Source organism: Cnephaeus nilssonii (assembly GCF_951640355.1).
Source record: "Cnephaeus nilssonii genome assembly, chromosome: 7".
Classification (NCBI taxonomy): domain Eukaryota; kingdom Metazoa; phylum Chordata; class Mammalia; order Chiroptera; family Vespertilionidae; genus Cnephaeus; species Cnephaeus nilssonii.
Window position 1 is genome coordinate 70950399 of NC_137078.1, and position 27071 is coordinate 70977469.

Consider the following 27071-nt stretch of genomic DNA (forward strand, 5'->3'; position numbering starts at 1 on the left):
ACAGCGTAATGCATGTGGTACAGTCAGGATGTGGCAGCAGAAGCCAGTGAAAGGCCCGGAGCTTTTACAGGAGCCATTCATTCATTCTCTCGGCCTTGGCGATTTAGGTTGAGCAAGTGATCCCAAGCTTGAGTGACTTCTCCCTCTGCAGCAGGAGGGCAGCTAGGTAAGGTAGTTGTGGGTGCCCTGCCCACAAGGCCGGAGCAGGTATGGGGGGAGAGCCTTGTTAGGCAGCGGAGGTGCCCAGTACCACCGAAAACCAGCCCTACCCCGTTCAACTGCCAAAGCCCCTGGCGCCAAACAGTGTTGCTTCAGCTGCTAGTAGTTAATGCTCCTTGACTTGGAAACGTTTTCAGCTCCTGGGAGCAACATGGCGAGGGCTCGCTCCTCACCCCCACTGTCTCCCTGCGACTGGGATCCACATGCACCCTACTCCCTGCCCAATTCACCGCCCTTCAAGGCTGACAAGGCTGTGAGCCCAGGGCCAAGGCGGGGGTAAGGAGGGTGGGGAGGGCCGGGAACTTTTCCGGGAAGCGACTCAACAGGGTCTTGGCTGGCGGCCCCGTTAGCCACGGCGCAGGACCCCAGGGTGGGAGAGGGAACAGAAAGGTACTCGCGCCTGGAGCGGCTGCAAAATCCGTCACGAGGACGAACCTGAGCGCAGAGGCACTTGGTGGAAGGGGCCCTCATTCAGGTGCTGGGGCCTAAACGGGGTCCAGTTCCACTGCGGAAGGATGGGAACTAGAAAGCAGTGCGGGCTGCACCCCCCGCCTTTCCAGCCTCCTGGGCGGGGGTGGGAGGGGGCGGAGGGGAGTGGTTCGGCGGTCCCGCCGGGGCCGAGGCGGGGAGAGGGGTCGGCCCGGCGGCTCTGCCTCCCCTGGAAGTGGGGCCCGGTCAAGTCCAATGTGGGGAAGGGGCAGGCCTCCCCTCCTCGCGCCTATGGGGACCCTCCGCCCGTGTCCGGAGAAAGCCCGAGTCCAGCAGATGCACGCGGGGCGGGGGGGCGAGCGGGGGAGAGGCGGGGAGGAGAAAACCCACAACAAAACTCGCGTCGCCGAGCGCACGGCTGGACTTGAATGGAAGGAGCCCGCGCCCGCGGAGCGCGGCGGAGAGTCTGGAGAGCGCGTTTGGCCGGTGGGGCGCGGCGTCGCGCGGGGACGCGGCAGGTAGGGGGCGCAGGGGGCGCAGGGGGCGCAGGGGGCGGGGTGGGGGGCGCGGGGCGAGGTGTCGGGGCCGAGCCCGGGCAGCGGACGCGGACTCCCCGCCTGGCGCGGACCGCCGGGATGGGGCCGCCGCCGCTCGCCCCTCGGAGCGCTGCACGGAGGGCAGGGCGGGCGGGCGGCTCTCCCTCGGGGTGCGACCCCTCCGCGATCGGGTCTGGCTGGGCCTGTTCTCCTCTCCGGCCGGAGGCTGGTCCCAGCCCGGCCCCTCCCGCCGCGCACATCTGGAAAGAATCTGAGGGCGGCTGGGCGTGGGGAAGGGAAGGACGCGGCGGGCGACGGGGCATGTGAGGGGCAGGTGGAACCGGGGAGGGGAGCGGACCCCCGACCTGAAGCCGGGGCGCAGTGCTCTCGTGTCTTTTCACGCCACTCATCCCAGCCAGTCCCCGCTCGGACCTCTGCGCCGACAAAGACACTGAGGCCTAGCGCGGGGCAGAGGTCCGCCTCCCGGCGCGCGGACAGGTGAGGCGGAGCCCGCGCCTCCACCTGCGGACCCGCCTGGGGCTCGGCTCCCCGGCCAGAGCTCCCCGCCGCGGGCCAGGTGTCCGTCGGTCGGTCCAGCGGCTGCCGCCCCGCTGGGACCGCTGGATTGAGGAGGGGGAACGCGGGGACGGACAGAGGGAGCGGCGCCTCTCTCCAAGGCGGCGAAACCCCCGGGCGTAGGTCCCGGAACCGCCCGTCCGGCCGGGGGCGGGGACGGGAGCGTTGGAATACCTGGTGCGCGGCGGCCGGGAGGGGAGCTGGCCCCGGGGCTGGGGCGGGAGGCCGCTGCAGCCCGGACTTCGGGAGAGGAGCCGGGAGGGGGTGCGTGCGTGCGGGCTGACGGTCCGACGGTCCGACGGTCCGACGCTCCGGGTCTGGGCGGCGCAGAGGGATGCGCGCCGGCGCGGCGTGTGCATCTCCAACTACAGGGGCCACGCAACCCGCGTGAGACGGCCCGCGGACTTGGGCTGCCGGGGAGAGAGAGGCTGGCGGGCTTGTCCCCTTCGGAGGCCCAGGGCCCGGTGTCCTCTAGCCTAGAACGCAAGTTAAGAAATGTCAGATCCCCATGACTTCATGAGAGCTTGTGGGGGCGCACTTTGTCCTTTTACCTGAATTATGGCTAGGGGTGACTGGTGGTGGCACCTTGAGGCCTGGTGGAGCCATACGTAAGAGCTCTGACCATGACCTGCCTGGCATCTTGATGGCGCCCTATCACCAACACCTTAGGAGAGTGGCTGATGCCCTGGGAGACCGGGACCTTCATCCTGTTGACCCTCCTTAAGCATCCCTCCTTCCTCCCCATCCCTCCCTCCCCCCACCCCCCACCTCCCCATCCCCACACCGTGCCTTTGCGCAGCCCCTCCGCCCTGTCTGGAGTGTCTCTCCCCCCTTTCCCACCTGGGGAACTCCTACTCAGCTTTTAAGACCAGCTCAAGGCTCTTGGCAGGAGTCAGAAGACACAAATTCCAGTCCCGGTCTTGCCTGTAAACGGAGGGAATCAGACCAGACAATGGTGCAGATCTTTTCCCACTCTGCCTTTCACAAATTCATTCCTTTATTCAGCAAACATTTCCTGAGCCCCACTCCATGTGGGCCAGGGGTGCGGTGGGAGCCCAGAGGAACTCCCTAACCCAGCCAAGCGAGCAGGAGCAGCTCCCCAGATCAGGCGCGTTTGAGTAGGAACCTGCTGGGGTTCGGCAGCAATGGGCACCCCTGGCACCTCAGTTTCTTAGTCTTGGGATTTCTGTTGGAGTCTATAAGATGTAGCTAGCTGTTTGGGGCCCAGCGCACTTGATCAGCGAGTCTTTACTGAATTTGAGTGGAGGAGGAAGGTGGTGCTGGGGGGTTGAGGCTCTGCCTGCTGACTTGGGGACCTACCCTCCCCTTCCGTCTTCTTCCTGCTTTAATCCCATACTCAGCCCTTCGGAGCATTGAGCATTGGGGTGGCGGGGCAGCGGGTCCCAGGTACAGTAACAAGAACCCCGGGTGTGGATGTCACAGTTGCTGAGTGCCAGCACCAGCTGGGCATGTCATTTCATTTCTTCCTCATGAGGAGTTCCCATCTCCACTGCCCAGACAGCGCTCAGAGCTTTCCCAAAGGTGCGAGCTGTTCCTCACCAGGGGAACGCTTCACTCTGGGGACTTCCAGAGACAAGGGGTCTGTTCTCTCTTCTTCCACACACAGCTCCAACATGGCGGGCACCTAGAAGGGGCCTTGGGACTTACGTTGCTGAACAGTCTTAGAACAACAATAACACCAAAAATTGAGACTCTGATGGGCCTGTGATGTAGTGATGTAGCCAAGGTCACACAGCAAACCAGATGGTGGAGCTGGAGTTGCGCAGGATTCCAAGGTCCTAGGGGTGACCGGTCAAACTGGGAGGAGGAGGAGTGGCACTTGGGTCACCACTCTTCAAGCACTGTCTCTCTTTTTTTTTTTTAATTTTAATTTTTATTGATTTTTTACAGAGAGGAAGGGAGAGGGATAGAGAGTTAGAAACATCGATGAGAGAGAAGCATCCATCAGCTGCCTCCTGCACACCCCCTACTGGGGATGTGCCCGCAACCAAGGTACATGCCCTTGACCGGAATCGAACCTGGGACCTTTCAGTCCGCAGGCCAACGCTCTCTCCACTGAGCCAAACTGGTTAGGGCAAGCACTTTCTATTCTTTCCCCTCAAATCCAGCTCCTTCTCCATCCCTGCAGCCCGGCACCTCCCTGTCTGCCCAGAACAGGCTTAGTAGCCCTTGCCTGCACCACCGCACAGCCTCTGAAAGCTCCAGACTGGCCCATCCGTAAGCCTGCCCACACCACACTCTCCCACAGCTCCTCATCTCCCCAAAGAGAAGGGCCACTCTCCCTAACCTGGCTTTCAAGTCCTTTCTTCGCCTGGACGGTGGCCACTGTCCAATTGCATCACTCCCAGTCTCCAGCCTCTACCAGACCATGAGCTTTTTAGAGGTCATAACATGGGCTCTCTGGTCCCCGGGCCTGTGCACCCCTTGCTTGTATCACCCTTTGCCTTTTACCTAATACTCTCATCTCTCATGTCTAGACGAGGCATCACTTCTTCTGGGAAGTCTTCTTCGCCTCCTCTGGGTTCCCATGGACTTTAGCTTCCCTTCGTCACACAATTTACACAGAATGTCTAAAAGAAGCATAGTGTGAGCCACAAATGCAAGCTACACATGTAATGTAAAATTTTCTAGAAGCCACAGTAGAAAAGTAAAATGAAACAGGTAAAATTAGTTTTAATAACTCAATAGATCCAAAATATTATCATGTCATCAATAAAAAAATAAATGAGTGCCCTGGCCGGATGGCTGAGTTGGTTGGAGCATCATCCCGTATACCAAAAGGTCACAGGTTTGATGCCTAGTCAGGGCACATACCTAGGTTTTAAATTTGATTCCCAATCAGGGCACGTATGGGAGGCAACAGAGCAATGTCTCTCCCTCCCCCCTCCTCTCTAAAAATCAATTTAAAAATATCCTCAAGCGAGGAAACAAAAACAAAAAAGGAAGAAAAAAGGTAAATAAGCTATTTTATGATCATTAATATTAATAAGATATTTTACCTTTTTTGTACTCAGTCTTTGAAACCCATGTACACTACATTTTACACATACAGCACCTCTCAATTTAGACTGGTCACATTTTAAGTGCTCAGTAGCCACATGTGGCGACCACATTGGATGAGTGCAAGGGGGAGCTTCTTACGGGCAGAGCCATCCCTGAGTGGTCTGTCTCGGTCCTCAGTGCCCAGCTGTATTTTGCATTAACCATAGCATCGTGGTTAAAACCTGGGCTGGGAGCTCAGCGTTGCCATTTAACAGCTGTGTTACATTGGCCAATCCCACGGGGCCTCAGCTCGCTCATCTATAAAGTGGTGATGATAACATTTTCAAAAATTCATATTCATACGTTAATATAAATAAAATATTTTTACAGATACAGTTTGCAGACCTATACAGACCTATGCAGAAGGAGGAAAACAGCTGGTCCATGAGTGCACAGGATGTGTGGAGAGACGCCTTTTCCCTGGCCCTTTGCCCTGATTGAATTTGGGGCCTGAGCCTGTGCCCACCTCCCCCTCCCAGAGTCCTGTTCTGAGCAGAGTCAGACAGAGTAATGCTGGTGGATCCAGGGACTGAAGGCTGTTGAGCTTGCTGGGGGTTATAATGTGCCACGGGAATGATGGTCTGTAGACTGGCTGAGGATTTACCGTCCATTTGGTCAGGGGACGGGGGCAGCAAGTATGTGGTAGGGTGGGCGTGGGGCCCGGCTGCAGCCCAGGACTCTGTGTGTGCTGGGCTCCCTGGTTCTCTGCCAGGCCAGGGCTGGGGCCCAAGTCGGCTTAGGCCTTGGGGACCTATAGGGTCAAGCAAGCCCGATTGCCACCCCTCTTCTCGGTCCTCACACCTTTCAAATCTTCTGGGAGGAGGTGGGCCTGGAACTGGACCACAAAGCACAAGAAGGAAGGGTAGGAAGCAGGGGGTTCGGGAGCGGGCAGTGGTGTGGCTGACATGTGAACAAGGCCCACAGATGAGATATTAATGGTGGGAAGAGCTAACATTTATCGAGCACTTACTGAGTGCAGTATGCGCGTCCCACTGAATCTCACACTCTTCCCATTAGGACATCCCCGCTACCAGCTCGGGGACAGGTAAGTAAGCTGGGGTTTAGAGGGTGGCAACACTCCCCAAAGTCCCACAGCTGCTAAGAGCCAGGGCTGAGCTCCAGAGCCCGCCTTCTTAACCAGACATCCGTGTCCTCATCAAGCTTCCAATGTACCTCCTGGCCCACCATCTCGTCAGACCCTCCTAGGGGCTCAGACTGAGGAGCAGTGCCCCAGGCCCAGGTACTTGCCTGCGTTGTGTTCACTGCAGCACTGACAGCAGCACGTCACCTGATCGGTGCCAGGTGCTTGCGTCTGTGACTCAGGACTCCTCACAGAAGCTGCGAGCTCACGTGGATGAACTGTAAGATGAGGAAGCTGAGGTTCAGCCAGGTCAGAGCTGTTACGTGGAGGACGGGGACTCGGACTGGGGTTGGTGGGACTTCACCTACCCCAGAGAGGTTTTCTGAGTGAGTCCCTGAAAAGAACTCCTGGGACCAGCCCCGCCCATGGGCTGTTGGGACAATGGAACCAGCATCTTCCTCAATGGCCTGGAGCTATCCTCTGTGTCCCCCCCCTCCCCGCTGCCCCAGGGGACCAGGCTGGAAGTGGTCTCCTGCAGGTGGTAGTGGTCATGTGAGCACAGCAGGCCCTGGTGAGGGCAGCTGAGGGTCCAACACCAGGAATGGGACTTGGGAGCTTCTAGAAGCAGCAGCAGCTCCCGTCACTGATGCCTACTCTGCGCCCGCTCTGCCTGCGTTTCCACCCAGACTCACCCTGTTGTGGGAGGAAGACACCATTATGTACTCACAACCCAACCCAATTCATGCCCAGCGGGAGGGGGCACAGTAATGGAGAGCCCTGGGGCATTTCAGAGTCTTCCCAGGGGACACAGTGCTGGAATTTCTTGGAGAACTTGCTGATTGCACAAGAGAGGGGAGGGCATTCCAGGAAAAAGGAACAAGGCCTGGGGGGAGGAACTACCAAATAGACTTGTATCATTGGGGCAGGTGGGTGCGAGAGTTGGAAGACCAGCAGGGCCAAGATCAGAGGACCCTAGAATGGCCAGCTGAAGAGCTGAGCGGCCCCTGCTGGCCGGGCCCACCATGGCCTGTGGCAGCTGGAGGGGGAGCTCAGCAAAGCCCAGGCCAAGCCCTGCACAGCACAGCGCTTCCTGGGCCTTCTGTAAAGGAGGGCACAGATTCTTTTGGGCCAGGCCTGGTGAGGGTTGTGGGAGGTTTTGCAAACCTTCACTTCACCCCCTCCCTCCTGAGGGCAGCCCTGATGGGGTGTGTGGGGGGATGAGGGTGGGGGAACAGCAGTCACCAGATCAGATGCGTGCGGAGGACAGGATCCAGCGTGGGCTCTGCCTCGTGCCCCAAGGGCCCCATTAGGACGTTTGTGGCCTAGCCCTGTGCCTGCTGCACCTAACTGGTGAAGTCAGCCCTGGTTCCCTGGGTCTGACTCACCCCCTCCTGCAGGCACCATGGCCCGGAGCCGGGCGCTGCTGCTCCTGCTGCTGTTGCCTCCACAGCTGCAGCTGGGACTGGTGCTCGCCGTGAGGGCCCCTGTGTTTGGCCGAAATGGCGCCCACAGCCTGAGCCCCGAAGAGAACGAATTTGTGGAGGAGGAGCCGGTGCTGGTCCTGAGGCCTGAGGAGCCGGGGCCCGGGCCAGCCACCATTAACTGCCCCCGAGACTGTGCCTGCTCCCAGGAGGGGGTCGTGGACTGTGGCGGGATCGACCTGCGCGAGTTCCCAGGGGACCTGCCTGAGCACACCAACCACCTGTCCCTGCAGGTGAGATGGGCACTGCATCAGTGGTCCCCAGGGCCGCCCCTCACTCACGGCTCCTGTCCCAGAACCCCCACACTCACGGCTCCTGGCCCAGAACCCCCTCACTCACGGCTCCTGTCCCAGAACCCCCACACTCACGGCTCCTGGCCCAGAACCCCCTCACTCACGGCTCCTGGCCCAGAACCCCCACACTCACGGCTCCTGTCCCAGAACCCCCTCACTCACGGCTCCTGGCCCAGAACCCCCTCACTCACGGCTCCTGGCCCAGAACCCCCTCACTCACGGCTCCTGGCCCAGAACCCCCACACTCACGGTTCCTGTCCCAGAACCCCCACACTCACGGCTCCTGGCCCAGAACCCCCATACTCACGGTTCCTGGCCCAGCACCCCCACACTCACGGCTCCTGTCCCAGAACCCCCACACTCACGGTTCCTGTCCCAGAACCCCCACACTCACGGCTCCTGGCCCAGAACCCCCTCACTCACGGCTCCTGGCCCAGAACCCCCTCACTCACGGCTCCTGTCCCAGAACCCCCTCACTCACGGCTCCTGGCCCAGAACCCCCACACTCACGGTTCCTGTCCCAGAACCCCCACACTCACGGTTCCTGGCCCAGAACCCCCATACTCACGGCTCCTGGCCCAGAACCCCCACACTCACGGCTCCTGGCCCAGAACCCCCACACTCACGGCTCCTGGCCCAGAACCCATAGTGCTCCTGGCTCCCCACCCCCAGACCTGGGGCGCTGGAGCAGGTCAGACACGAGGATCTAGCTCCACGTTGAGGTGTCGCCCTCTGATCATTGTCTGGGTCACCGAGCACATGGTATAACCTGCTTTGTTTCCCTGGGAGGAGTCTTGGCTGAGGCCCGTACATAGAGTCAGGCCTGGTCTGAAAATGGACACAGAGCTGCACCATTACCAGCAGGAGAACAAGAGCAAAGCGGACCCCATAGAGTGCTCTGGGGGTTCGGAGGACAGCGGGCTCTCTCCAGCGGAGGTATAGGAAGTGGGACAAGGCGTCCCAGATGGGGACTGGGAGTGCTGGTGCGCCCCATCACACTGCTGCCCGGTACCCCTGGGCGAGGACGGGGCTGTACATCCATTTCCAGAGGAGGTCAGGTCCAGTGAAGGAAAGTGACCCGCTCACCAGCACACAGCCCTGTGGGCCTGGGCAGGCAGAGGGGGGAGCCCAAGGCCAGGGTAGCCTCTGAGGGAAAGGGACAAGCTGATGACAACACTCATTTTGGGCTCATTCACGCGCTCCTCCATTCACAAAATATCTCCTGGAAGCCTGCTTTCCACCTCTGGTCTCGTGGGGTGCTGGGCACATGGAGAGGACTCGCACGTACCCTGCCTGAGGCCCTCCCAGGTGTGGGGGAGGCAGTGAACGGGACAAGTGGAGAGGAGATAGAGGGATAGAAGGACTAGTTGTGAGCCCAGAGCAGCTCCTACTCTAACTCCCAATCCAACCCAGGAAGGCTTCTGGAGGAGGTGGTACTACACCCAGGTTTTAAAGTGTGGCCAGGGGAGTGGGGAACGCAGCCCAGAGAGGGAACCAAAAGCGGGCCCGTGGGAGAATGGGCTGCCACCCAGCGGGACAAGTTTGAACTCCTGTGGACACCCATATGTGCTCTCCTGGAATGGGGGACCCCATGTTTGTGTGGTCCCTGCTGTGCCTCTAGCCCCCAGAGCCTGTCTACCATGGGGGAGAGTTCCAAGAGAGGTGCCCACCAGAGAGACCGGGGCTGAGGATGGCTTGGGCCTGCCCCCATGCTGCCTCCTCACCACTCCCACCCCTGACCCCAGAACAACCAGCTGGAGAAGATCTTCCCCGAGGAGCTCTCGCGGCTGCATCGCCTGGAGACGCTGAACCTTCAGAACAACCGCCTGACTTCCCGAGGTGAGGGATCACCCGGAGCCGGGGCGGCACCAGGCAGGGAGAGCCCCACCCTGCGCACCCCCGGGTGTGGGAAAGAGCAGGTCTGGGCGGCAGTGGGTCCCGGAGGGAGTCTCTGGGACCTGGGAGTCTCTGACTCGGGAGAGGATTCAAAGACCTTTGTGGTGGACTCTTCCGGTCACAGAAGCACTTTAGAATCAAAGAGTTGTACAGTCCTCACGTTTTAACAAGTGATTCTTTTGCTGCTGCTGAAAATAATTTTTATTATAATAGAAAATTTGGAAATAAAGAAAATAAAAAACACAGTCAATTCTGCCACTTGGAGTTAATCACTATTGACATTTTGGCATATTTCTTTCCATTTTTAAAAAGCTGCTTTATTGAGGTGTAATTTATATACACCATAAGATTTACCCAATGGAAAGGTACAATTTGATGAGTCTTAGTCCTTTATCCAGTTGCACAACCATCATCACAATCCAGTCTAGTCTCTTTTCTTTGCATTTTCTCATTCCTAGCTGAATGTATAGTGTAGGCGGTACAACTATCGTAAGTGCTTTCACTCGGCAGTTAGCTCGGCAGCATTCCTCCTGCTGCTAAAACCCTCCGCGGCCATCTTTACACGGCAGCTATTCCATGGAGGCTGCTGCACAGTTTACATAACTGTTCCCTCTCGTTAGATAATTGGGCGAGTCCCAGCATCCTAGGGTCTGGGAGCCTCGGGCCTGGAGAAGGGCCAGCCTGGCTGGGATCCCAGTGACAGCGAGTCCTGACACTACATGGGGCAGGGGCGGGCCAGGCGGTGGGGAGGCTCCAAGGCTGAATCCGTGCCCTGCTTTTCATCCTGTGGGGCTGCCCCCAGGGGAGCACGCCTTCCTGACTTGGAAAACGTTAGTCTGGGTCCTCCATCCCGTGGCCTGACCTTACGAGGGCTCACCCCTCAGCGGACACTTTCCCACCTGCTCCTCTGAGCTTGGGCCCCTGTGGGCAAGGGGCTGGGAAGGCCTGTGGGGACTGGCTGGGACGAGAGCAGAGCCACCCCTGCCTCAGGGAGCGCCCTTCCCGGGCCTGGCAAGTGGGGTGGGCTTGGGGGTTGGTGCTGCTGTGCTCCCCTGTAGCGTCTCCTTCATCCAGGGCTCTGACCGATGCCTGTCCTTTGAAGGGCTCCCCGAGGAGGCGTTTGAGCATCTGACCAGCCTCAATTACCTGTACCTGGCCAATAACAAGGTGAGAGGCTGCAGCAGGGAGGAGGTGTGCTGCCCACGCCCCCGGGGGGCAGAGGCTGAGCTCAGGGAGCGTTCACCAGGACTTCTTCAGGTCCCTGTCGCTGCTCAGACATGGCCCACATCCCACACCTTAACCTGGGGCATCAGAGTGGTCAGTTAATAAAGACAGAGGCCAAGCGGGTGGGGTGATAGTGGGGCTGGCACACTTTCAGGGCTTTGTGGAGCAGATAGCGCTTAAAGGGCCGTGCAGGGTCACGGGATTTCAGGCAGGGGTCCTGAAGTGGAAGGGACAGCATGAGAAAAGGCACAAAGACACTTCAGCGCAGTATATTGGGAGTGCCCAGAGCTCCTCCGTCCTGGCTCCTGGCCCTTCTCTCTGCACTCTCTCCACAATCGCCTGGTCCAGTGGCAACCTCCGGCCCCTCCCCTGCCTCCCATTTGAGCCTCAAAGATCCTTCTGGCCCCTGGATGTCTCCCCAGAGGTCTAATGGAAGTAGGACTGCTTCCTGTCCACAGCCCACAGGCCTCCTGCACGCTCTCCATCTCTGTGAGGGGCGTCTCCAACCACCCACAGGACTGCTAGTCTGAGTGCGAAGCCCGAGGGCTTGGCTCACCCCGTCCAGCAGCACTGCAGCCCCCCCTCCCGCCGACTATCTCCCAACTGGCCAACCCTGCCTCCTCAGAGTGGCCACAGTGACCTTTAAAAATCGTGCCCTGCTTCTCCCCTACATTCCCCCTCCCTGCTAAAACCCTCCGGTGGCTTTGCCTTCCACCCAGAATGAAAGCCACACTTCCCCCTGCTTCTCTTAACATAGCCCTGCTCATGCCCGCCTGCTCCTCTCCAGCCCCCAAGCCCTGCACCCCACCCTCCACGCTGGGTTTGCATGCGGCTCCTGCTGCCTTGGGAGCCCTCCTCTCAGATGGCACTTAGGGTGTGTCATGCCTGAAGTGCCTGTCACCTGTCCCCTGAGCACCCAACCCAGTCGTTCTGCCTTCAGCCTGTTTGAATTCCCTGCATAGCAGTGGTCATTATCAGATACTTTTATCCCCTGTTTATTGTCTTCTCCACGAGGATGAGGATGTCAGCTTGGGGTGGGGGGCAGAGGTACTTCTCTGTCTCGTTGCCCAGGATGTGCCCGGCGGGCTCCTGGAACCGTGCCTGGAATGTTGTAGACTCAGGTTCTGCTGTTGAATGAGTGAAGGGTGGACATCGTGGGCTGTGTCTGGGAAAGCGTGGGTGCTCACTGTGGCTGGACAGCCAGTGTCGGGGGCCAGTGAGGGGAGAGAACAGGGGGACAGGCCGGGCTGGGGACAGGCTGGCGAGCTTTGAATGCCAAGCTCAGGGGAGCTGTAGAGGGTCTGTGTTTGTGTTGTCAGAGGAAGGGGGCGGGTTTCCACCTTAGAAAGGGAGCTGTGGTTGCTGGGAGGAGACAAGTGAAGGGGCCTGAGTGGGCAGCAGGCAGTGGGGCCCAGAGCCGACCTCCTCCCCTCCATCGGTCTTTCTGCCCCAACTCTTCCCTTTCCAGCTGACCCTGGCACCCCGATTCCTGCCAAATACCCTGATCAGTGTGGACTTCGCTGCCAACTATCTCACCAAGATCTATGGGCTCACCTTTGGCCAGAAGCCAAACTTGAGGTCAGAGGTCAGAGGGGTCCCCGGGCTCAGGCTGGGGAGAGGGGGGAGCTGAGCAGAGGCTGCCACCCTGACTGAGGCAGAGAGGACCCAGATGGGCCCTGGAGGAGGGCCATGCTGGGCAGTGCGGGCATGGGGCCCCCTGCGCAGGGCTGTGGTGAGAGACGCCGGGGGCTGCGGGGGCACGGGCTCCAAAGGCTGAGACCTAAAGGATGAGGAGGCAAGAGGAGGAGGGTGATGTCTGTGGAGCTGTGGGAGCTGGGGAAGGGTGCCTCCCTCCTCCCTCAGCCCCTGGGGGCAGAGCCTCGGGAGGAGTGAGCAGGGCAGGGTGGTGCTGGTGGGCCTGACACTCCTGGTGTCGCTTCTGTACCGGAATCTGTCACCTCCCTCGGTTCTCTCCATTCCCCTGAGGAGCCAGGGTCACCCTGTGTGGCCCCATCCCACAGATGGGAAGGCCGAGGCCCAAGAGAGGCCCACAGCAAGAATGAGCTATGTCTTCTGTGTATTCCTTTCGGTCCTGGTCTTCTGGCCCTCTAGTGTGTTACCTCCATGAGGGCAGGATCTTGGTGGTGGTGTCCACTGCTATACCTTCAGAGTCTAGAACATTCCCGACATGTGGGGACACTCACTGTATACTTACTGAATGAATGAGGCATTAGTCCTCTGAGCCAAGCCCTGTGCTGAGCATCAGGGACAAGAGGTGTTAGGGACACGCCCCATCTTCAGGAGGTCCCACGGAACTCAGAGCCAGCTGTGTGGGTGTGACAGGGGGAATGACTGAGAGTCTTTTTTTTTTTTTTTAATATATTTTATTGATTTTTTACAGAGAGGAAGAGAGAGGGATAGAGAGCTAGAAACATCGATGAGAGAGAAACATCGATCAGCTGCCTCCTGCACACCCCCCACTGGGGATGTGCCCGCAACCAAGGTACATGCCCTTGACCGGAATCGAACCCGGGACCTTTGAGTCCGCAGGCCGACGCTCTATCCACTGAGCCAAACCAGTCTCGGCTAATGACTGAGAGTCTTGAAGGCTATGGGGAAGCATGGATTGGGGGTCAGGAAATCCTATTTCTGCCACTAACTTATGGGGCAACTGCTGGCGGTCCTTGGTCCCCTCAGTGGTACTGGGGGGGGGAGGGGGGGACTACATTAGGTTGAGTCTGAGGTTCCTCAGATGGAGGGAAGGTGCCCTAGGCCCCAGGCCCAACCTGAGCAAGGTTTGGAGGCTCACCAGGTGAGCGGGCGCTGTGGCCAGGGGTGGAGCGGGGGCCTGCGTGGGTGAGGACCTGCACCTCGCCCCCCAGGTCCGTGTACCTGCACAACAACAAGCTGGCAGATGCCGGGCTGCCAGACAACATGTTCAACGGTTCCAGCAACGTCGAGATCCTTATTCTGTCCAGCAACTTCCTGCGCCATGTGCCCAAGCACCTGCCGCCTGCCCTCTATAAGCTGCACCTCAAGGTAGGAGGTAGAGGGCAGATGGGGCCCCGTCAGAGCAGGGGCCAGAGAGAGGGCAGAGCTCATGTGGCAAGGCTGTGGGGCCTTTAGTACATGCCAGAGGGCACAGCATCCCCTACAGAGAAGCAGGCAGAAGCCTGGGCACCTGGCTGTCCGTGCTCCAGGCCCGGGCCCGCCCCCCACGGCTCCCTCAGAGCCCTCGGAGCACCTCGCCCCTGGCTGTCTCATGCTCCCCTCCCCCCCGCCCCTCCCCTAGAACAACAAGCTGGAGAAGATCCCACCGGGTGCCTTCAGTGAGCTGAGCAACCTGCGGGAGCTGTACCTGCAGAACAACTACCTGACTGACGAGGGCCTGGACAACGAGACCTTCTGGTAAACCCCGCCGGGGCCTCAGTGGGACCGGGCACGGGAGGCCCTCGCAGCGCCCACCCAGCCAGGCCCTCTCACACGCATCCCCGCCCCCTGCCCTGGCCAGGCTCCCTGGAGAAGGAACGTGGAGGCTTGTGCCTCTGCTGACACTTCTGTCCCCAAGAGCAAGTGATGTGTGTGGGCGAGGCGGCCAACATTCCAGTGAGGCAGGGAAGCTTGGCAGAGGCCGGCTTCTCGGTACAAAATAGAAACTCAGACATTCTTGTTGAAGGCAAATATGTTTTCCTTTTTTTTTTTTTTTTAGAGTCCAAAGTAGCCCCCCCCACCCCCAAAGATCTTAAACAACTGGTCTTCAAATAAACCTCCATGAATCAGAAACCATGCCTCAGCCTTCTACACCAAGGTCATGGCTAATCCAGTGGGCCCGGAGAGGACTGAGGTCCCCCAGTAAGAACTGGGGTGAATTAGAGGCCGTTTCCCGGCCACCTGCCCTGGGAAAATGGTGGGAACCAGAGCGGGCTCCTGCTGTGGGCTCCTCCAACGGTCCCATTCCCTCCCGCCCAGGAAGCTCTCCAGCCTGGAGTACCTGGATCTGTCCAGCAACAACCTGTCGCGGGTCCCCGCCGGGCTGCCGCGCAGCCTGGTGCTGCTGCACCTGGAGAAGAACGCCATCCGCAGCGTGGACGCGGACGTGCTGACCCCCATCCGCAGCCTCGAGTACCTGCTGCTGCACAGCAACCAGCTGCGCGCGCACGGCATCCACCCGCGGGCCTTCCAGGGCCTCAAGCGGCTGCACACCGTGCACCTGTACAACAACGCGCTGGAGCGCGTGCCCAGCGGCCTGCCCCGCCGCGTGCGCACCCTCATGATCCTGCACAACCAGATCACGGGCATCGGCCGCGACGACTTCGCCACCACCTACTTCCTGGAGGAGCTGAACCTCAGCTACAACCGCATCACCAGCCCGCAGGTGCACCGCGACGCCTTCCGCAAGCTGCGCCTGCTGCGCTCACTGGACATGTCTGGCAACCGGCTGCACACGCTGCCGCCGGGGCTGCCCCGCAACGTGCATGTGCTCAAGGTCAAGCGCAATGAGCTGGCTGCCCTGGCACGCGGGGCGCTGGCCGGCATGGCCCAGCTGCGTGAGCTCTACCTCACCGGCAACCGGCTGCGCAGCCGGGCTTTGGGCCCCAGTGCCTGGGCCGACCTTGCCCATCTGCAGGTAAAGGGGCGGGCAGGGGACTGGGCTATGGGGGAGGTACCGGCTGGGGAAGCCAGGCCTTAGGAATGGGGGTGGAGGGGTGGGGGGTGGGCCCTGCAGAGAGTATGGCTGCCATGCCCGGTAAGGAGTGAAGGGCCGAATACAGCGGGTGAGGCCAGGCAGAGCTCACTAAGTGGAGGTACAGGCGTGAGGGCTGTGGGAGTAAGGGGAGGTCATGGCTACAGGCAGAGGCCCATGGCTCAGGAGGACTGGGGCAGGCAGTTCAGGTGGCAGGGGAGTCATGCTCACCCACCCACAGGCACAGGAATATGTGCCTAGAGAAGGCTGGACTTGGGGGAGGGCGCAAGGCCGTGAGGTGGTCTCCAGAGGGCTGGGGGAGTCTACTTGAGGTGTTCTGAGCCGTGGGTATGGCTTTTGTGGCATGGTCCGAGTCAGGCAGGATGTCTGGCCTTAAGAATTGAGCTTCTCACAATGAAATCCGCCCCCCCCCCCACCCCGCCCCCCGGACTTAATGAGGGGCCGAAAGGGAACCTCATTAGAGAAACCTGGGAGGCAGGGCCAAGGTGCTGCCAGGACCCCCAGGGGGCTTCAGGGCCTGCCATGCTGTCCTCTGTGCCCCCCATGTCCCAGGGCTTGCTCCTCCCTCTCTCTTAGGGATATGTTCAAAAGTCACCTCCTTGGGAGGTCTTTCACGCCTACCTCCTTCCTCTGCTTTGTTTTTCTTCAAACCCTCATCCCTCCCAGGCATTAGGTCATCTGTTTGCTTTCTTGTTGCCTGTTCTTTTCTCTAGAATAAAGGCCGGCATTTTAGTCTCTTGTGTTCACTGCTGGACCCAAGGCCCCGACCGGCTAGGCTCCCAGTCCATGCTTGTGGGGGCAGCTGTCAGGATAGGGATGTCTGAGTGGGGGGCAGGGAGGTGAGGCAGAGCCTGAGGATGGAGCAGGGTGGGAGTCAGGGGAGGCAGCTGGTCCTGCAGGAGCAGCCTTAGCGGGGGTCTCTCCTCACCCAGACTGCCCTGCTGAGTGCCAGACACGAGTCAGCCCCCTGTGCCCATCAGTCCCTCTTAGGTATACTCCAGAACCTGTTCCCAAGGGGTGCAGACCCCATTGTCCTCTCCCTCACACCGGCTCCTCCTGCATTTTCTAACTCACTAAAGGGGTGACACCACCCCTGGTGCCCACGTGATACCTGGAAGCTGCCCTTGACATCCCCTTTTCACACCGCCTGCCCCACCATGCCCCTTGTTGCTATCCCCTGCCAGTTCTTCCATCACATCTCACCCTGCCCACTTCGCTCCATCCCTGCGGCTCATACTCATTTCTCACCTGGACCCAACCGTCCTAGGAACGCTCTACTCCTGTAGTCCATGTGCAATCAGAGGGTATCTTGAAAAACATATGCTCAGCTTACACTCCTGCCCTTAGAACCCAGATCAGAGTCCTTGCCACAGCCTTCAAGGCCTGCTCTGCCCTGTCCCCAGCTGAGTTCCTTATTTTCCCAGGTGTGCTGGGCTTTGCCCATCCCGGCCCCTCTGCTGGAAGCACCACTTCCACGCTGGTGATACCCGTTCACTCCTTCCATGAGTCTGTATTGAGACCCCACCCTGAGCAGATGCAGTTCTAGAACTGAGGAGCCAGCAGGCAATAAGACAGATGGAGGGTCACCCCTCTCCTGGAGCCTCTAATCTACTTGGGACTCAGGTGTCACCTCCTCCAGAAGCCAACAGTGATGGGTGGGTTCAATACCTGCCTGGGCCTGGATGAGTTCAGCCAGGGATGGGGTGTCTATTGGGGCGACTCTTCCTCTCACTGTTGGATCTTTCTACAAGCAGCAGCTGCTCCTGCTCCTTCAGAGCCCCTACCTGCACTGGCTTCTGTCAGGGGCCCTGACCCTAGGCTGAGTCAGGCTCCTCCCCCAGGCTCCCTCGTCTCGGCTCCATTCCACTGGCTGTCCTTGTCAGGTTCTGTGTCCATCTCCCCTGCCGCCTGGCTTCCCGAGGGTGGAGGCAGTGTCTCAATGGGTTCCATGTCCCCAGCACCCATGGGCACAGATGTGTGGAATGAATGAGGAGGTGCTGGAGCCGTGCGAAGGGAACACGGTGGGGAGCAGGGAGCCCTGGGTATAGAGGAGGAGACGGGGCTCTCTGTGGTGTGTGAAGCTCGTGCTCCCCTTAAATGTCGAATCTGGATTCTTGGCCCTCAGCTTCCTGACCCTGAGCCCCTGCCTGTTGGGGTGAGGAAGGGAGCTTGAGATGATGGAGTCCCACCTGGGGCTGCACAAGTGTGTGTTGGATGAAGGTGTGCTGACAGCCGAGGGGCAGTGAGCTGGGCCGTGCGCATCCAGGTCTCCTGCTCTCTAGGAAAACCACCCCATTTTCCTGGTTTCCTGCTTCCTGGAATGTAGGCACATGGTGACTCTGAGCCTGACCCCTGCCCATATGGCCCCTGAGGTCCAGAAATGAGCAGCCCACCCCTATGGCCCTTAACTCCACCTCCTCTGGGACAGTAGGGCAAGATTCAAAGACGAGGATCCCTGGCCCCTGCCCTCGGGCTCTTCAGTCTGATGGGGGTGGCATGTGTGTTAGTGAGGAAAGACATCCTGGCTGTGAACCCACGTGGGACGGCAGAGGAGCCGGCGGAACAAGGGTTTGGAGTCAGGCGTGCCGGGTTCTCGCCTTGTATAGGCTGTGTGGCCTTGGGCACATCTCTTAACCTCTGAGCCTCTATTTCCCCGTCTGGAAAATGTGGATAGTTTTAGATCCCACCTCCCAAGGTTACGGTGAGATTTAGAATATGTTGGGGGGCAGTGTTCGTGGGGGTCTTTGCAAGTTGTTAAGTGCTTTTACTTCCCTGGCCACCCCTGTAGCTGCTGGACATCGCTGGCAATCAGCTCACAGAGATCCCCGGGGGGCTCCCTGAGTCCCTCGAGTACCTGTACCTGCAGAACAACAAGATTAGCACGGTGCCTGCCAATGCCTTCGACTCCACACCCAACCTCAAGGGGATCTTTCTCAGGTAGGAGGTCCCCTGGGGCCCACCCTGGCTCTAGCGGGGTAGTCAAGGCACTTGGGAACAGCGTGCAGGTAGAGGTCAGTGTTTAAATTCAAGGGGTGCACCTGGGCATTATTGGTGTGACTGTGGCAAGAAGGGATCCCAGAGAGCATCTTCCCAATTTACAGCTGGAAAAACTGAGGCCCAGAGAGCATCGATATGCTGTGTCCACAATCAGCTGGGCTGTGCCTGGGCTTCAGACCCAGGACAGCAGATGTTCAGGTCCTCACTGGGTTCTGGGGGTTTAGAATAATTCAGGGAGCCCAGCTCCCCAAGGAGATGGGGAGCTTCCATACAGCAGAGCCAGGGTGGTTCTTGCCAACATCCCCACCTTCCCCCCACTTACACCAGAAAGGAGAAGACATATTGGAGAAAGGCAGGTGTGCTTTCCCAGGGGCTTTGTGGCCCAGAGGGTCCCAGCTGGGCAACATTGGGGTGGAATGTGACCTGTGCTTGGCCCCTGCAGGGGACAGGGGCACAGAGAGTGGAGGGGGCTTGGGATCAGAGCCCAGCCTCTGCCTTCCCACATCTGTGTGTCCCCTGGCCAGCGTGGCTCTGGCCCTGCCTGCATGCCACTTCACACCAGGCACCAGGGTGTCCCGGGCCCAGTAGTCTCAGGACTCAGAGTTAATTCCAGAGGGCAGACGAGAGGAGGTTCCCAAATTGTAGTGAGAGCTTATGCAGCGGCTAGCCTTCCCTCACTGTGTGGATGAGTGGCCCGGGGTCAGCCCCTGTCCCCCTCAAGCTATAGCCACCCTGGACAGCCTGGACTCCCCTTGATACGGTGCCTCCCAGCCCCCTGCCTTTTGTGTCTGCTGTGCCATCTTCCTGGAGGACCCGTTTCTCCCCGCTTTCCCTTCAGGGGTGGGTAAGTGTGGGGACTCGGAGGGTGGGGCTCCTAGCTGACCCCATGTGGGTGGCCGTGCAGGTTTAACAAGCTGGCCGTGGGCTCTGTGGTGGAAAGCGCCTTCCGGAGGCTGAAGCACCTGCAGGTCTTGGACATAGAAGGCAACTTTGAGTTCGGTGACGTTTCCAAGGACCGGGATCGATTGAAAGAGGAGGAGGAAGAGGAGGAGGAGGACGAGGAGGATGAGGATGAGGAGGAAGAGGAGAGGCGATAGTGACCAGGTGAATGGGGTCTGACATAGGTGGGTGGTCTGTGTGGGGCACACTCACCTCTCCTTGCCAGTTTCTGCTCCCTGACCCATCTGGGGCCTTTCTGTCCATTTGTCACCCTTGTCCCCGGGTCACCGATTGTTGTGTAAACCTGTAAGAGCATTTGGTGTGCGCCAGGCCGAGGGTGGGAGGCCGGGTATAATGGCAAGCCCACGGGGGCTGGCCTGTGCCGGGGCTTCCCTGCAGGGAGGTGAGTGCCCTGATGGGTCCCACACAGGCCTGGTGCGGAGGAAGCAGGGAGTGGTGTGAGGGCCCAGGCAGAGGCCACCGCTGTAACCTAAGCCAGAGAGTATGGGGCAGGAAGTGAGGCTACAGACAAGCAGATGGCCTGACAGGATTGGGGAGGCAGACTTCACACGGGGGGAGGGAGAGACCAGGCCCAGGTTCGAGCTGGGAAGTGAGGGTGGATGAGAAGAACAGGTTTGTTTGGGGGAATGTTGAGTTGAGGGGCCTGAAAGTCGCTGGGAGAGGTGCCCAGGGATGGGTTGGATATATGGGTCTGGGGTTCCGAAGTGAGGTCTGGGCTGGAGGCGGCATCCAGACATCATCAGCCTGAGCAGTCACTGTGGCTGCAGGAGGTCAGGGAGCTCGGGAGGGAGAGAGAAGGCATGGCCAGAGGGAGGGGAGCCTGCAGAGGGGGCTGAGATGGAGCAGCTGGGGAAGGAGGTAGGAAAGCCACAGACAGCCCAGATGAGAGGGTGTTTACACATGCATGTAACACAAGAACCCACATATATATGCAGTGCACAACACACGTACCCATGCATACACGTGTAAACACGCTTGCACACCCACAAAGCACATATTCATGGAAGACTCAAAGCACACATGCACACACATTTACAGATGTAGAACATATGCACACATGCATTCCCATGCACACGGGCCCTCCCTTATGTGCAAACACATTTATATACATGCATGTCATGCATACATGCAAAGTGGGGAGAATCAGCTGTGTCAGTGCTGCTGAGAGGCTGCGGGAGCTGAGCACTGCCAAGGGCCCGCTGCGTGTATCCATGACCTTGTGGGGAGCAGCCTCGGGACCGGGGTGGAGAAAGTGGCGGAAAGGAGTGGATCCAGGGAGCGTGGACAACTCTATGAAGAAGTCTGCTGTGAAGAGATGAGAGGGGATGGGAGTGGGGAGGAGTGAGAAGCCCAGGCAGGGCTCAGTTCATGTGGGGCCTTTTTTAAGGAATGGAGCTGGTTTGGATGCTGATGGGGAAGGGCTGCTGAGGAGGGAGGCGTTAAAGACATAGGAGAGGAGAGCAGGGTGTCCTGGTGATCCCTGTGGAAACAGCAGGAGGGCCTGGCTTTGTAGGAGGGTCAGTGCTCCTACTGGGGCAGGATGGACAGGGACTGAGCAGCTGCCGTCACAGGCTAGTGGCTTGGTGGCTAGACATAAAGTCACGTCAACCAGGTGCCTTCAGCCTCGTGTTTTCTCTGCGGCAGCAGGTGCTCAGTAGACGGTGGTGGGTGTGAGTGAAGATGGATCATTAGATCCATCCATGGCTGGGTTTTGACCAGGTGTGTGGGACAGGAGGTCAAGGAACAAGGAAATTGAGTGCATTGGCAAGAGACTGTCTGCGGTGGTGGATCCTGGGGTTAGGCTGGGAGGGAAGGAGGTGCAGACAGGAGGGGCTGGCAGGCAGGACTGCTGGAGGGGGATGTTGGAGAGGGCAGGGGGGTGTTGGCGAGGAGCCAGTGGAGAGGTTTGGTTAGAGCGATATCAGGGTGAGCCAAGCTGGGGGTCAGGGCCAGGGTGTGGTCTGGGAGGCCACAGGGCCGCCTTAGGAAGTTGAATTGAAGTAGGGCCTGGGGCAGAAAGGAACCTGAGGGGTGTGAGGACCCCAGGGGCGGATGACAGGTGGGCAGAAGAGTGTTCATAGGGGCAGTGGTGTGAGCGTGGAGGGCAGGCCTGGGGCAGTGCTCAGGAGTCATCTTCTTTCTACGCCAGGGGTCCAGGGCTATGAAGGTGGAGCCCCTTCTCTCAGGCAGAGCGAGGGGTCAGCAGCAGGGGTGACTGTTACTGTGGACCTCACGAGGGGCCTGGGGAGTCCTGGGATGGGAGAGAATCTGCTCCTTCTTGGCCTTGGTCAGGTCAGTGGAGCAGAGCCCTGGGTGAGGCCCCAAGAGTCCAGTGGGACCCAAAGGCCCTCTAGTTCACAGCAGGCCCGGCCACAGCAACATGAGCACCTCCCAGTGGCGCCCACTGGCTCTGAACTCCCAGGGGCAGCTTCCCCTCCTGCCCGCGGTCCCCTGGTCCCCCCGGAGCACTGTCAAGGGGGCTCCCCAGCTCTGATCAAGGGGGCTCCCTCAGGCAGGTTGTGGCTGGCGGGTCTGCTCTGGCCTCCCTGACTCTCCCACATGTTCTGCAGGACGATGGACGTCGGACCCCTTTCTGCAGCACGTGCCTGTGCCCTGTGAGCCTCCACTCTGCCACCCTCGACACACCCAGCATTGCACCCCCACACCCCCCAACACAGCTAAACACACAGTCTCCCTGAAGGCTGTGCCACAGCCAGACACTCGCAGATACCATGACCCACCTACACACAGCCCGCTGCACATCGCCCTCCAAAGGGTCCCACTCTACCCCTCCCCCACCACCCCATCACTCCCTCTGAATCACACAGATTCAGGGAAGGGCCTGACCCCACCCTGGCGTGCTCGGGCTCACACTTCCTATCCCCCCCACACACACACACATGCACACACGCACACACATACATACACACACACAGTCACGTGCAAACGGCCCTCCTTGGCCTATGCCACCAACAGCTCTTGCCCCAGCCAGAAGCGGCCAGAACATCTTGTCGTCTGCCTGTCCGTCAGTCCGTCCATCCTCTGGAGAAGACACAGAGTTATGTCCGAGCTCTCTGCGGCCAGGTGCCCGCTACCCTCTGGAACTCACAAAAGCTGGCTTTTGTTCCTTTTCCCTACCTTTGGGGACAGGAACCTTCGGGACTGCTGCCCCGGCCCCACCCGCCCGGCCCCCAGCTGCTGGGGGCGTCGCTCCCTGCCATTCCCTGGCCAGCCGCAGGCACGTCTTGGATGGGCAAGGCCAGGGGACAATTCTCCCGGGACTGCCAGGGGCCACGGGCAGGAGTGAGATGGAGGTCCTGGCGCTGGGCTGAATGAGGAAGGCCCGGCCCCACCCAGGAGACACCATTTTTATTCTTTGGGCTTGCAGGGAGTGCTGGGTACCTTTTTTTAAAAAAAGAAAAAAAAGAAAAGAGTGATGAAAACCTCAAAGCTGATTTTTTTTTTTCTACAGAAAAACTAATATAAAAGCATTAGCCCTGTCTGGCAGCCCGTGGCTGTGTCTGTGTGTGCTTCCTGCCAGGTGCTGAGCTGGCACCCGGCCAGGGGGGCAGGATACAAGCATCTCAGCACCTGTCCAGACCAGCAGGGGTCAGTGCAAAGTTCAGTTCTTGGGGCCAACAAAGTAGCCCGATAGGCAGAGGTCTGGGGACAAAGGGTGTAGTCACAGGTAAGCCAGCCTGAAGGCATGTGCGACCCATCAGCAGGGTGGGGGTCAACAGGTCCGGTGGGACCACCACACTGGGTCTGTGAGCTCACTGTGTACCCCCAGAGGCCGAGCATCCGAGCCTGGCTTTGGGCTGCTCAGGGCTCCTGGAGGGTCGCCTGTGCACTGAGTGGGAATTCCCATTGGGGTCTGTCCCGTAGAGGACAGCTGAGGTGGGAAGGGGACCCGAGACAGGCCTGGGAGCTGGAGCAGAGCCTTGGGAGGAGGTGCAGACATGCCCAGGGTGCCCACCACCCCAACAGGGCCAGAGCTGGGTGTGTGAGCACACTCCTGCTGAGCCCCGTCAGGAGCAGGCGCCTGCCTGTGGTGGGGCAGACTCCACTGCTCAGAGGGCCTTAGACCTGACAGTGGGAGTGACTGGAGCTTGACATCTGACCTCTCCTAGCTGCTTATCCTTAATGAAGGAAGGATGCTCCCATAGTGGGAGGGGGATCCTGGGGTCAGGCCCTGGGAGGGAGGTGTCCTCTAGATTCTCTGAGTGACTTTGGGAGGCCTGTTCCTCCCCTGGCTTCAGTGTCTTTATGGCCCCACAGTGCAAGCCCTCCCTCCACTCCTACCCCCCAGAACTGTATCTTCTCCCCAAAGTGCATCCAGAACAGGCTGTGTGGCCAGAGTTCACCTCTGCCCCCCCCCCCGCCCCCCCCCCCCCCGTGAGCATCCTGGAGGCCCCCTGGGCTGAGGAGAATAAAGGACACAGTCTGGAACTGTCCTTGGGCATGTCCCTTCCTTAGAGCAAAGCGCTTGCCAAAGGGAGCCCAACCGGCTGAAGAAATTGTTCCTTTTGTGGGGACTGGTCACAGGGCCTTGCCTGCAGAGCAAAGCCCAGGCTAGGGACAGAGCGATCTGTCCACCCTGGCTGTCGCGACGGCCCCCGCCCGCAGGCCGGTTTGCACTCTGCCTCCTGCGTGTGACAGCTCAGACAGGCCTGTCCTCACCGTGGCCAGCCAGGCGGGCTCATTGCGCCCTGGCCTCGCAGGCAGGCCTGTCCACACACCGACAGCCCAGACAGGCCTGTCTGCATTCTAGCCACAAGGACAAGCCTGTTTATTGTCTGGCCACCTGGACAGGCCTGTCCACGCTCTGGCTGCCCAGACTGGCCAGTCTGCACGGTGACAGCCTGTGTTAGCTCAACGAAGAAATGCTGGCCAGAGTATGGTTGCTAAGCCCTCAGAACTTGAAAAACAAAATACCTTTATGGAGCTATCTCTGAGTTTGCAAACACAGAGAAGAATATAAAATCTAACTCCACTTTACCCCACAGGCTTTTGGGGAGTCCTGACTCCAGAGCCACGTGGGCAGCTTAATCAGAGCATCCCAGGTGAGCCCGTTCCTGGGTCCTGGCTGGCCCCTGTCAGTGCGAAGTTGGCCCAGGCGTTTCCGAGGGCCCCATCTCCACCGCAGATGAGCTTGGCGAGAGATCCTGGTGGGATGTGAGACGAGACGGGCCGTGGCACATGGAAGGCAGCAGGCCGTGGTCCTGGGCTGGGCCCCCTTTGGGGAGGGCTGTTTGAGGCCACATGTTGTGGGGCTGGGGGAGGGCTGGCCTGGGCTGGGACACCGGGGCAGACCCAGGGCACTGTTGTTACGTCTTCCTAAATTGAAAGCAGTGGTGGCTGCGGGGCTCTGAGACAGGGCAGGGCCTAGAGCCTCTCCTGGCATCTGGGCCTGCAGGTGCCCCTGCCCCTAGGAGGGCGTGGCCAGGGCTTGAAAGACTTGTGTTGGAGTCCTAGCCCTGACTGGCTCTGAGACCTGGGATGACTGTTCAGCCTTAACCCTGTCACCCAGAAAAGATGGACCCTCGCCCCTGCCTGCTGTCCTCACGGGCCAACGTGATGGAACATCCCAGCCAGGGCTGGGCTACGCCGGCCCACCACTCCCCAGCTGGGTTTCCCTCCGAGACTCGTTTTTGGTCGAGTGGGGCTCATTCCGAGCCCTCAGGGCGGGAAGAGTGTGTGAGGCTGGCCCCCGTCTGCTCTGAGAGCAGTAAGTTAGAATCCTTCCCTTTGCTCCACCCCTGGAGGCCTCCCCTGGCCCCTGCGGCTCTGCAGGCTCAGACGTTGGTCTCGAGCTCGCCGATTTCTATGGTGCAGTGGTCCAGGCTGGCGGCAGCCGGCTCCTCATCCTGCTCCACCTGGACGGGGACGTGGTGGGGACAGGTGGGGCCCAGGGTCAGCTCGGAGGCCTCGGCCACGCTTTTCACACAGCCGTTCTTCTGGGTCGCCATGATCTCCTGCAGGCTCACTGGCTTGGTCTCGCAGGGCGGCAGTTTCTGAGGAGGGGAGACAGGCCTCGGTAGCAGGTGGAGGGCTGAGGGTAGACACCAGGGAGGACCGAACAAGCGAGGGCCGGGAACCACACGGTCGGTTTTCCTGCGGCTGTGCTGTGGGACCGCGGCAGGTCACAGGGCCCCTCCCGGCTGCCCTGCCACCGCCCGCGGCTGTCGAGGTAGAGGAGGGGACCTGACCCACAGGGTCCGAGAGGGAGCCGGGCCCCTGCCTGGGCCTCAGCGTCCTCCTGGGGGGTGGGTGGGCCGCCTGCTGCTCGTGGTCACTGAAGGAGCCCTGAGACCGTGAAGCCCGTGTGGATGTGCAAACGTTCGCATTGCTGTGGGCAGCGCCACCCACACTAGGGCACAGCTCCCCGAGGGCAGGGCTCTGGCTTCCTTCGTTCCTGTGTCTAGAGCAGGGCCAGCCGTGGTGGGTGCTCAACCATAGCTGGGAGAGGAGTTGGTCACCCCGGTACCAGATGAGAAATTGAGGCAGGGAGGCTGCAGGGATTGGCTGGCTGATGGCTCCCCAGCTGGAGAGTAGAAGATGGGTGCCCATCCCGCCTGGGCTGCACCCTGCAGGGCCTGTGGGTGGCCAGGCTGCGGGGAGGCACCGCTCTCACCTCGGTGTCTGTGTCCTGAGCAAAGTCCTTCCGGCAGATGTGGGCCATGATCCCCGCGGCCAGCGCGTCACCCAGCACGTTAATCATGGTGCGGAAGCGGTCCCTGGTGGGTGGCGAGCGGTGGGCACTTGTCAGGGGAGCCGGGAGAGGGCAGCGCCCAGCCCAGCAGCCCCTGTGGGCACCAGCTGCCAGGGCAGAGCCCACAGCGAGGCGCTTTCCTCGTCCTCTCAAGCCCACCACTCCCTCAGGATGTGGAGGAGGGTTGATGCAGGGCGGGCTTCACGGGCGTGTGACCGGACCGTCGCTCAGGGCCCGTGCTAAGAAGGGCCCAGGCTTGGTTTCACAGTTTGCTCTCACCCTCTTGAAATCCCTTATAACTTGTACACAAGGGACCCCACATTTTCGTTTTTGAAAACTGGGCTCTACAAATTAGGCAGCTAGGCCAGAGCCATTGCCGCTGTAGGTTTCCAGGAAGCTGTGCCCAAGTAGGGCACTTTCCCTGCTACCCCTGGGGGGTGGGGGCGGAGGGGTGAACCCCACTCACAGAGCCCAGTCGACGGCAATGATGAGGGTGATATCGTCAGTGGGCAGGCCCACGGAGGTGAGCACGATGACCATGGTGACGAGCCCGGCCTGGGGGATGCCCGCTGCCCCGATGCTGGCTGCGGTAGCTGTGATGCTGCAGAGGGGCGGGGAGAGGAGGAGGAGAGAGAAGCAGGAGGGCAGGCTGCCTTGTTGGGACCCTCGCTCCAAAGAGGTGGCCAGAATGCCAGCGCCTCTGGGGCCAGCCAAACGGGGCAGGAGTCGTTAGGAAGTCCACATCAAGGAGTTCTTGTGGGGACATGTTCCTGCTTGAGGCCCTATAGCCCCATGGGCCCCACACCTGGCCTCAGCAGGACCCCCTGAGGAATTTGTGGGAAACCCTGTGCCTGGAGCCGTTGCCAGGAAGGTTTCCAGGAAGCCGCCCAGAGATTCCG

At 60.0% G+C, this 27071-nt stretch overlaps 2 protein-coding genes across 2 annotated transcripts in view; one reads left to right on the forward strand and one right to left on the reverse strand.

Annotated features, from left to right (window-relative positions):
• The first annotated feature begins 1033 nt into the window (after positions 1 to 1033).
• Positions 1034 to 22967, forward strand: PODN (podocan). Its single transcript, XM_079778317.1, has 11 exons — positions 1034 to 1166; positions 7302 to 7618; positions 9424 to 9517; positions 10677 to 10741; positions 12267 to 12376; positions 13681 to 13837; positions 14091 to 14206; positions 14768 to 15425; positions 18292 to 18440; positions 19405 to 19604; positions 22031 to 22967. The coding sequence occupies exons 2-10, from the start codon at positions 7307 to 7309 to the stop codon at positions 19595 to 19597; spliced, it is 1854 nt and encodes a 617-aa protein (XP_079634443.1). The 5' UTR covers positions 1034 to 1166; positions 7302 to 7306; the 3' UTR covers positions 19598 to 19604; positions 22031 to 22967.
• A 921-nt stretch (positions 22968 to 23888) lies between these two features.
• Positions 23889 to 27071, reverse strand: part of SLC1A7 (solute carrier family 1 member 7) — a gene marked incomplete at both ends in the record, with an annotated part of 42702 nt that continues 39519 nt past the window's right edge. Inside the window, 3 exons of the mRNA XM_079778318.1 lie at positions 23889 to 25474; positions 26095 to 26197; positions 26639 to 26773. Coding sequence (XP_079634444.1) covers positions 25256 to 25474; positions 26095 to 26197; positions 26639 to 26773 — 457 coding nt within the window. The remainder of the gene's footprint in view (positions 25475 to 26094; positions 26198 to 26638; positions 26774 to 27071) is intronic.